The 12,016-nt window shown below is 39.7% G+C and overlaps 1 protein-coding gene across 1 annotated transcript in view; it reads left to right on the top strand.

The window, feature by feature from the left end:
• Positions 1 to 7,906, top strand: part of LOC120633054 (muskelin) — a 36,420-nt gene extending 28,514 nt beyond the window's left edge. Inside the window, exons 10-14 of the mRNA XM_039903137.1 lie at positions 752 to 946; positions 1,661 to 1,819; positions 2,799 to 3,038; positions 3,939 to 4,103; positions 5,164 to 7,906. Of these exons, the coding sequence (XP_039759071.1) occupies positions 752 to 946; positions 1,661 to 1,819; positions 2,799 to 3,038; positions 3,939 to 4,103; positions 5,164 to 5,391 (987 nt within the window). The 3' untranslated portion in view covers positions 5,392 to 7,906. The remainder of the gene's footprint in view (positions 1 to 751; positions 947 to 1,660; positions 1,820 to 2,798; positions 3,039 to 3,938; positions 4,104 to 5,163) is intronic.
• Positions 7,907 to 12,016: the final 4,110 nt, after the last annotated feature.

Genomic DNA, 12,016 nt, shown 5'->3' with positions numbered 1-12,016 from the left:
CTGTTGGTAAATATGATAACTAATCATTAATGTATCAAAAGATTATCATACTACCATACATAATATTTACATATTAAGGACGATAAGAAAAAAAAGTTTTAAACAGTTACAATTCGGCCTTATCTTCTTAACATAGCACAGTATAAGTTACAAGTTGGGTTACATTGTACACACAAGTAACTAAGAACAAGATATATTAAAAGAAAACTCAAATAACGATACATTTTACCAACATAATATATAACCTCCCCAACCCTTAGCATAAGAAGAATTGTACCCTTTGGTGGGCCGGTAATGGATTGATATTATGAATATGTATTGGATTATCACAGAATTGGGAACCTACAGAACCCTCATTCAGCCGCAATGCCAATACGCTTCTTGTGTCTAAATACAAAAAAACGCCCCCGAACTTCTCATTTCACACCCACGGAATAGTGCTAGATCACAAACTTTTCCTCATTCTATGCTAAACGTTTAGAACATTAGAGGTAAAATAATTACTGTCAACATTTAAATGGTATGAAATGACTAACTGCCTGAACGAGAAACACTACTAAAGTGGAGTGGGTTTTGATGCTTCAATATTAGTCCTTTACGCGGTTTCTGCATGTTCTAAATCCTGTGGGGATAATTATATTTCTTTCTTTGTAATGATTTATGTCAGTTGTGTATTACAATAAAAGTGTATTCATTCATAAGTTACAATTTTCTTATCTGCTATTTATTTATAATTTGGTTCTCCATCCAGGTCCAGCGGCGATTGTACATGTTCGCGGGGCAGCGTAACAAGGCGCAACTGGTGGACCTGTGGTGGTGGGACTGTGAGGGGGGAAGTGGCGGTGCGCGTGCGCTGTGCGCCGCCCCCGCCCGCGCCCCTCCCCCGCAGGGTTTCACGCAGCGAGCCACACTCGACCCGGACACGGACGAGATACACGTGCTTTCGGTAATTTGCTCCCTATATGATAAATGATATGATGATTGTTTAAGGTCTTAATATCTTTATTGCCTTTGTACTTGTTTGATCGCTTTCAGGTTGCTCTACCTAGAGATAGACCGATGCGTTGCCTGTGTTACTGTGAGGGCGTTGGATGTGAACACTATTTTTTTCGCCTAGTAATTTGCAGTGCGACTTTGAAATTCTCTTCCCTACATAATTTTGTTTGATAACCCATCCGCTACTTGAATTTCAATATATTATCATACCTGACAGTTTTTACCCAGGACCCACCTATGGACGGCACGGAGCCCCCCCCCCCCCCCCCCAACTTTTTAATAAACCGTTCAGTAGACACTGGCAAAATGCACGATGCTATTGTCATACACTACACTATATATACCTAAAGTTTCACAGAGATGTCTTTGTGCACACAAATACATCAACATTTGACCTTAGGCCAGATGCTGGGTACGCCAAGGACCCACCTGATGGAATGTGGAAAAGTGCCGGTTTTCACCGACTCTAGTTAGTGCTTCTTTATATCCAATTTTCTCAGTCCAACTTATTCTCTCCATTTGGTGCCAACACAAACTTTCGAATGCTTCCAGCAGTTCAATTTCCCTCTGTGTCATTATCCAGGTCTTGCGTGCATATAATGCTATGCTCCAGATGTAATTTTTTTTTTAATATACTTTGCCCTAAACTCGTGTATTTCATCAGGGCATGAGCAAAGAGAAGGACAAGCGTGTGTACAACACTCTGTGGGTGTTTTCCCTGCGACGTTTGACATGGACGTGCGTGTATCGGAACGACTGCATTACGCCCAACGAGCCGCGGCCGCGGTTCGCGCACCAACTCGTTTACGATCCCGTTAGAAAGGTAACGTATTGTTTATAAACTAACCCTTAGTCGTAAAGTAAGGAAATATAAATAAATAAATATACTACGATAATACACACATCGCCATCTAGCCCCAAAGTAAGTGTAGCTTGTGTTATGGCTACTAAAATGACTGACGAATATTTTAATCAATAATATACATAAATACTTATAATATACACATGTATATTATAAGTATTTATGTATTTTTCAATGAAAAATGTTCATGTTAATCACACAAACATTTTCCACTTGAGGGAATCAAACCCCTTGGACTCAGAAAGCAGGGTTGCTGCCCACTGCGCCAATCGGCCGTCAAATGTTCCCATAGGGTTGCTATGATTATGCATTAGAGCAGAGAAGGAACAGAATAAATGCAGTGTCTCTGCCATCTCCACCTCATATGAATCCAGCATCACTAGATGGCGATGTGTGTATAGTCTTAGAAAAAAACAATTACTGCAGTTTTAACGTCGTTTCACTAAAATGCTTCTATTGAATCTTTACATTTTTTTTGGGAATCGGAGAACGGCTCAATTTATAATGACTTCAACCTTTATACTCCACACCAAACAGATATTCTTGATGGTTCTGAGTGGAGTATAATGATTGAAGAAATTTTAAATCGCACCGTACAGATTCTCCTGCTTTTCGCGAAGTATAGCAAATTAAGCTTAATTTTTATAATGTTAGGTTATTGGATGTTTTGTTTTTTGAACATTGTCGACAAATTTACCGGTTCTCAAGCCCTTCCCGCGGTGAATTGACCAATATCCCATACGAAGCGGTGATAGCTTGGTGGTTAGGAATTCTAATCCCAGCACGCAACTCTTTAAAGATTCCTCATTTTTGTGAGGAAACCGGGCCAGCGTGGTGGACTACGGCCTTACTATACCCCTTTTCAATGCAGTAAGAGACGCCTTCCCCTTTAGTGATTGATATGATGATTATGAGGATCTCCCATATGCTTTTGTTACAGATTCATTATCTATTCGGTGGCAATCCAGGCACGGCGTCCAATCCCCGGCTGCGGTTGGACGACTTCTGGTCGCTGCGGTTGCGCCGCGCGTCCGTACACCGCGCGGTCGACGCCGCACGCGCGGCGCTGAGAGAGGCGCGGTTCAGGGAGCTAGCCGCATCGCCGCAACTGGCGCCCAGTGCCCTGCACTACTTGAGGAATGATCTACGTGCGGTCACAGACCTAAACGACCCGCAGCAGGTACGATACTTTAATTTATAAAAAAAAAAAACAAACATTTATTTCAGGCTTATAACCCATTGGAATTGAAACAAAATGTATAAAATGGCAGTTGCTTAATTAAAATTAAAATAGATAATGAGATCAAAATTACAATGAAAAAATTTTAAATTAATACAAGTAGCGTATAGTAGCGATAAGGCCGCCAAATTGTATACCTTTTGTTAAATGTTTACTGTTAATTTGTTATGTTTATGTGGTGTACAATAAAAGTGTATTCATTCATTCATTCATATATTTCACGGCCGATTGGCGCAGTAGGCAGCGACCCTGCTTTCTAAGTCCAAGGCCGTGGGTTCGATTCCCACAACTGGACAATTATTGTGTGATGAACAAGAATGTTTTTCAATGTCTGGGTGTTTATCTATATATTATAAGTATTTATGTATATTATTTGTATTGTCGTAGTATATTTATTTATTTATTGTTATAAAAGCGTATACTAATCCCACAAATGACTTCTGTACCTTTCGCAAACGATAAGGAGGAAGTCACTCATTTATGACCATTTCTTGTAAGTCGACTGTTTATATCCACTTTTTGTTTATATAATATGATGTCTTACAAATACTATATTATGATAAATATATTGTGAAGCTACAATAAGGATACCTATTTCTTTAAACTTATCACGGAGGGATTCGAATGATTTTAGTTTATATATTAATCGTACAGCTCTTTTCTGCAATATCAATAGTTTCGATATCAGCAGCTTTACTCCATAACATGATTCCGTAGGACATAACACAATGAAAGTACGCCAATAATCCTAGCTGTCCGAGCTCCTCTGTCCTAGTGTGTAATCCTAGCTATTTAGCATTAGTGGCACTGCTGCATATTGATGTGGAGATTGTTGTCCAGGTGGAGCATTTCCAGAAGCTCGCAACAGTGTTGTTCGCGGGCAGTGAGAAGCCGGAGAGCAGTGCTCGCTCGCTGTCGGGGCGCCGCGTGCGGGCACTGGCCAGGCGGCGCGCGGCCTTGAGACAACTGGCGCACTCGGGGGACATGGCGCAGGCTCTTGCTGCGGTGCGTACATCCATATACCACGCGCACCCACAGCAACATTTACCACGCACACCCACAGCAACATTTACCACGCACACCCACAGCAACATTTACCACGCACACCCACAGGAACATTTACAACGCACACCCACAGGAACATTTACCACGCACACCCACAGGAACATATACCACGCACACCCACACCGTCGTGTCGTGTTTATCTACAAATACACACACCGGCTGGATCTTTATTTGACTTAACTTCATTAGAATGTTATATTTTATCGATTTATACTTTAATCGAGACAAATCAGGTAGATGACCAAATGGATACGAAAATAACGGAAAACAATCGCATTTAAACAGAGCAACACTTCGCAGGAATGCCTCCAGCATAAAGAACCGCCTTGTCTTATCTGATACGCCTTGTCTTATCTGATGCGTAGGAGTTCATGTGCCTGCAATTACACCGGCAACGACGCTCTTCAGACCGGAATAGCAATTCTGATTGGCGGCAATAGAACTAAGCACGGTGGTACTTCCCCAGGCAAGCTTTGTCACAAGAAGTTCTACTATCGCAAAAACGTCATTCGCCGATTTAATTCTCATACAAACTAGATAATTTCATCATCATCATATCAACCGATAGACGTCCACTGCTGGACATAGGCCTTTTGTAGGGAGTTCCAAATTCCACGGTTTTGTGCCGCTTGAATCCAGCGGCTACCTGCGAAGCGCTTATGTCGTCCGTCCACTTCCGTCGGGGGTCAACCAACGCTGCGTTTACCAGTGCGAGGCTGCCCTTCCAGCACCTTGGCACCCCAACGTCCGTCCCTCTCCGCACTATGTGTCCCGCCCATTGCCACTTCAGCTTCGCGACTGAGCTATGTCGGTAACTCTGGTTCTTCTACGGATCTCCACATTTCTGATTTTATCACGTAGAGATACTCCGAGCATAGCTCTCTCCATCGCACGCTGTGTGACTCTGAGCCTTCTTATGAGGCCCATAAGAAGGCGAGGCCCAGAGATAATTTATCGTTTCCAATTTCCACGTTAAAGTTTGTTTTTTCATATACTCCAGGTGTTAGGCGCCGACGACACGTCGTTTGAACCTACGGAGCCGTTTGAAGAGACTTTATCGCCCACGCCCGACACGTGGGATGTGGGCAATGACGAGGACGACTCCCCCGAAACGGAAGAGTGGGACGAGAGAAGCAACCGCATGCGGCTATACGACCAGCTGTGCCAGTACTTCCGACCTTCGACCGTACCTCCCAGTGCTGACGTCACGGACTTAGTACATCTGTAGTCCGTTTAAAAGCTGCAAAATAATTATTTCCCACGTGATAACCATAGTTGATGTCATTGGCCAACTATTGGTATTACAGTGAACGATGCGGACAAAAGTTATAGCAAATAATATTTGTTTGTGCATTTTTCTCGAAATATCACTGTCGATGATCAAGTCATTTTAGAACCTCGGAAAGTGTTGCTGATGTTACGAACTGTAGAACTTATGTTTGTAATCGTTGAAGAGTATTGCACTGCACTTCAAGTAATTGTCATCCAAAATATAATAGAAGTTCTCTCATAGAAGTTGACGGTATTGTCCACCTCCCAGCCAGTCTTCACGTTAGGACGGATTTGTATCGGACTTATATAAATTAGTGGATTGAGCAACAAGAATTTCGCCCCTTTTCCAACATTATGGTTCGAGCAAAACAACTGTATGAGACAATTCAAAAATCCTTTCCATTGCTTAAACGTTCCGTCTCGATGATTTGGTACACTAGAAGACAGGTAACTCATTTCGTTTTAAGTTTGACATTTAGGATACCTTATATTCCTTTATAATCATATGGCACAGTGCCAATAAAGCACAAAAAAATATTTTCTTGTAAATTAGGACCGATTTTTTTTAGAGGTATGACTTAAAAACGAGGCGTAAGGACGTATTTAATCGTAACTTTTTCGTTGTTTTGATCAATATACCGTAAAAAAGTAACAAGTTACGTAAATAAGCTGAGATAAATTTAATTTGGATTGTATCACTTTTAACTAAAGATAATTTAGAATTAAATATTAGTTAGGATATAATATCGTTGTCGTATAAAGTAGCATCACTTGTTTGTTTAATTTATTTTTTGGCTTTTACAAAATTTGCAATTGGTTGATAATAATTGGCATGACTGGCAGTGGGAAATGATCCCGAGCTCAATGACTGTATATACATCACAAACTCACATTTGCATTTAATGTGTATTACTAGATAGTTTTATACATACATTTTTAAGAAATTATCAATGCAACTTACTAATTTTTGTATTTTTATTCATTAATTTTACATCGAAGTTAATAATATAACTGGATTTAATATTGTTAATTTCGACGTAAACGACAGTAATTTACGATTTCTTAGGAATAATTTCGATTCTATGACTTGTATTTGTAAAATACTTAGGATACTATTAGTAAAGTTACCTCATAAGACTTACTGTTTACACTGCGAGGTATCGCCCTTAGCTCGTTCTATATTATGAACATCTCAAAAAATTATGACAGGAGAATTTTTATATCAGTATACCCTCTCTCAATGTATTTATGAACACTATCATCTTATTATTCAGAAAGATAATAATTAAAAAAAATACTACGTGGAAATTTCACATAATTTAAGGCGTTCTCCAATCAGAGGCGGGACTCTGATTTACTTTAGCAGCCACAGGCGCCCTATAAATTTGCGAAACGAAAGCGCCCGGATTTCTATCTCAGTGTGGCCTAGCTAATTATGTCATATCTACAATTTGGGTTTGAATGTATCGTCGCGCATTTCCATGTAACAATAATTTTTATTGACACGCTCAAAACGGTTGTAGCTTTTGCGACAATATATTTTTGCACGCGGACTTCCTAACTCCGGGCTGCTACTAAGATTTTTTCTGGCTATACCCGATGCAGGACTTCGTGATATGCTAACCGCTAGTCCGACGAGGCAGTTCAAAATTTCTGTTAATAATATTAAAAGTATTGCCTTTTGCTGTAAATAAATTGCTTTCGACATGCGTAGGTCTCGCATGATGTTGTCTTTATTTTCTATTTATTGGTTACTTTTTCATTTATTACTATCTTATTATGTATTGATAATTGGTCTTAGCTGCACTTACAACTAGGCAGCGGTCTACCTAAGATACAATGAGGCAAACTAATATCGAAGTATCAATGGTTATATACAACAATCCTGAAAACAACATTAATAGCATGAGACTCAATAGGACATTTGACCTCTTTATAGTCTTGTGGCTAATTTACTGTCATATACGTAGCATTGAAGGTATATATACGTAATATACCGACTCGAATACGATGTATTCGGCGTAGGAGTTTTTTGAAGTTGCCGCATTTTGGAACAGTATATGAGCTATTATACTATAGAAGCGCAACGAAGATCAATTATTTATTAATAATCTAAAGCGTAGGTCACACCGCTGCGCAAAGTTGGACCCTGCTTCTAAGTTTGCATCTTGCGAGCCAAATCACAAGACTGCGAATCGAACGTTATTGTTTTGATTGGCAGCACGCAGGACGCAAACTTAAACGCAGGTTAGGACGCCGCGGTTTGGCCTTGCCTTTAGCCATATTGACATGCATAGTTACTTTTGTATGCTATTCAGTTTTCGTTTATATTATGTATTGTAAATAGTTCATTATTTATTGTTCTCGTTTACGTACTGTGATACAAAATTATAGTCAGCAGATCTAACGACGATGTCATGTATAGTATTATGTAATCGACCTCGTGCATTTAAATAAAAACATTGATTTTCTTTTTGCGTTTTAATTTTACATTTAGTATGTAAGTGGAAAACAATCGCTTATAAACATAGGCATGGAAGGAGCACGTCCTGCAACACACCACCCTGTTTCCATAAATTTGAGGCTACACATTAAAGCTATATTAAACTCATACCTGTTATGGTACCGGAACTCTAGATTGTTCGTCGACATGACTTTGTCGGTGGGGTGCTAAGTAAACTTGACTAAAAGCCTAAAAAGACGAGAGAAAATTGAGTTTTAAATTTCCAAATTATCACGATAATGCAATGCCGTGGTAAAGGCATAGCGCTTTCTTATGCCTACACGCCCCCTCTACTCATATTATTATATTAATACCTATAAGGAGTCATAAAAAAATGTAATTCGCTATTTTGTAATGGCGGCCATCTTGGATTTGATATTTGTCATAGTGTATACTATTCTACTAGTTTCCCTTTCATTTGATACCCATTGAAAAAATATGTAATCCGCCATTTTGTAGCTGCGGCCATCTTGGAACCATTTTCATAAAACATAGCTAAGAAAACTCCTGACTAATTCACCTTTCAAGCAAAATCAAAACGAGATATGATGCCACACACACATACGTTAAATTAATAACACCCCAACGTTTTTGCATCGGAGTGTTATAAAATTGGTTTAAAAATAATAATAAATAAAATATATTTATTTTATTTACGAATCTTTTTTTTTACTATATTCCTTTTATCAATAATCTAATACACACTATGTTTCAGCCCGGCATGCCGGAATGGCTAGCTTTTTAAACGTAGAAAAAAAAAGAAATAACGGCCAACCAATTTTCTGTCTCTGATGAAAATAAGGATGTATTACCATAGTTTAAAGTAGACAATAGAGTGAATATCGCAACCATTGGCATCTGTGTTGACATTCACACAATTTCGTTTACTCTGATTATGTTACAGGAATAATGAATGAAACAACACATTTTTAAATATATCATTTAATATTTTCATACTTGATTCATATCAGTCATTGCGAAAACACGGTTTGCCTTCAATTTAAACCTCTGGCATGATGTGTTCCCACTCGTGCGGCTCACGGTATCGATCTATGCGGAATGATACACCCTGATACTCACTGGAATGTACTTGAACCTCCTGAGTAACCTCTTAGTGAGACTCGCACAAACAAAGGCATGTAATCTGAAGCTTTATTTATATTTATGCTAGAACGAATATCGATCTTCACCACCAGGGTTACAAACCAATAACCGCAGAAATATTCACGCACTGGCGTTTAAAAACCGCTTAAAGTCGTTCAATAAGTTATAAATTGTCAATATGCAAATTCAGTATTTAAAGATAGTTGAAATAATTAGAAAAAAATATATGGGTATCATTTTTTTTCTTATAAATCACAAGGTGTTCTTATAAAACCCAACTGGTTAAATCGTAGCGTTCTAACATTAATTCTTAAAGAAATGAGGCTATCTTGTAAAAGGAGATAAAAGAATAAAAAATATGAAATGTACTAATATGTAACATTATAAAGTGCAATTGTGCAGTATCCGGGGCAAGGTCATCATAATAATAAATATTAATAGACGACAGCAACAGTGGGAACAATCATGCGTCGAGTTCTCAAACACAATCATGTTGCAATACAATAAAGTAGCAGGCATTATATATAATATGTACTTTCATATCTAAATAAAAAGGTTATTTCTTTTCTATATGTTATAAAATAATATCTATATATATGTATGCCTAGGCAAAATAAACAATCTAAAGAGTTATATAAACAGTATAAAGAAAATAATATTTGGTTAATCGCTCATTACACCACCACCGGCCAATGGCAGCAGACATCGAGCGTACATGCGAGCATGAGTCCGGCTGCTAACAATACCTAACAATAAATAAGTGTAAAATCATGTCAAGAATCACACAAATAAGGTAAACATAACAACGTCAAAAAAACGAGTACATACTGTGTAATCAAAATTGGACGCAAATAGATAATACGGGATATGGTGCTTCTACAACCCATGGCATTATGTCATAATACAACAAACAGTTCGCGCGGAAGTCACTCTGATGACGTCACAAGTGCACGGAGTGACCTCTGCGCGCCAGTAACGGTGACTAGATACAAACGATACCAGAAAAGATGTCTGCTGCTAAGCTACGAAAGAAAAATAATACTTGAAAATATGCTCTACGTCTATATAATGGTAAGTTCAACTTTTAAGTACACGAAGAATGATCTAAGATAAAAGCTAGCCAATCGATTAATCTAGAAACAATAAATGCAAGGCTATGGTCCTCGCGTCGCGAGCCCTGAAATTCCGGCTCGCGATCACATCGAAGCAAATAAATTACGCTACGAGTCGATATCGCGAACGGTCAACTACGTCTCGACCGAGTTCGGATACCACCTACTAAGAATATAATATAAAGGTTAACGTATTCGTCTAGTCTACACCTAAACCGGTAAAAATACTACCGGGCGAGCGCCCGCACTAAGTGGAACGGTCACCGGCCTAAGGCCCGCGACCCTACGGAGAGAAACGACTACGTCATCGAGCGGGCTGCGGGGAGCTGAACATCACATCCGACAACGTAAACAATTCATCGCTAAAACTTTCAATAAAACTTTTGTAAAATTTTGTCTTATCAATAGAGCGCCGGCCGCGGCCCGTGAGCAACTGTTTGAGCAACTTAGGAACGATTGCGGCTGTCGGCGAGCGGAGGGCGGGCCGGCACTGGACAGGAGTTGGACGGTGCTGCACCGGCGAGGGGATTGCGCTTCCGCTGGAGTTCCTCGAGGAGACCGCAGTGTTACAGAACCCAGGGATCATATCCTCCGAGTGCGGCTCCGAGGAACCGCTCCGAGGCGTCGCCGGTGTCAACGTTACGTTAACGAAACAGACGCGGAAGAAATACTAATACAACTAGAACAAGATGGACGAAAGTAGTCGGCGGAGGGCCACAACAACACAACACAACAAACGTATCAACTAGAGAACAGATTACATAGTCTTTTTTTGCGCACACAATGGATGGACATCGATGAAAATTTAATTTTTTTTTTTTTTAATTGGACGTTCTAAACATTCGTAACGAGTAAGGATTCCTATAATATTTACATATATGCAATCTCGAAATTCCATATTAAACATGTATATAATAAAAAATAACGTCGCACGGTCTTCGGCTCGAGCGTCGACCCGATAAATAGAAAAATCTGCGTCCGCGGGGGCGCCGGCGGGCGGCGTCTCAGCGGATAAATTCATTTGCGTACTAAAATACACCGACCCCGTTACAAAAATACGAGTCGAACATCGATCTCTGGAGGTGCAAAATATAGGGGAGCAATACAATATCAAAATATCGGTTCGGCCGAGGGCGATAACGTACATAAATAGAGATCGCAAGAATCACGGCGCCGCGCAGGGTTCCGGCGCCGCGAATATTAACTAACAACCACACCGCGCGCCGCGCCACGGCAAGCCCTCGGGAGCCCCGCGCGGCGCCCTTCGCATACATTAACTTTATAAAACGTATAAATAATTTGATATTCTAAAAACGACGGTTATAAAAAAGTTCACTAGTCCGAGTACAGCGGGGACGCGCCGCGTTGCCTCCACGCCGCGCCGAAACACTATTAGTTTAAGGTAAGAAGAGTTTAGAGACAATTTATTTATTTAATAGTGTCTCGACGCTACGGGATGGCACTAGACGAAGGTTACTCGCTCAGATTGATTTCGGTTCAGACCATGACCTTGACCGCCGATGGCAGAACATGACGACTTCAACTTCCATTTGAAAATCAGTACCAAATTATCTTTTGAGCATTGGTAAATCCGGATCTCCAGTCTACCAATCATTGGTGCTAATTCTGTTGTACTAGAACATATAAATTGAACTAAAATGGCAAGTGTAAAAATAGTGCTAACCTTTTCCACAGGGAACAAAAAGAAAAGAATAGCATTACTTTTAGACCTGTCGATTTAGTTAACATATTTGTGAACAGAATTGGCACGAATGCATTAAATAATCAATCATGAATTATATGTTCGTAACTTTGAGTTGTGTTCTCAACATCTCTTTAGGATGCTCCGGTTAAGGGTTGAA

The sequence above is a fragment of the Pararge aegeria genome, chromosome 21, assembly GCF_905163445.1.
Source record: "Pararge aegeria chromosome 21, ilParAegt1.1, whole genome shotgun sequence".
Taxonomy (NCBI): Eukaryota; Metazoa; Arthropoda; class Insecta; order Lepidoptera; family Nymphalidae; genus Pararge; species Pararge aegeria.
Note: the sequence above shows the minus strand (reverse complement) of the source record. Positions and strands in the feature narration are given on the sequence as shown.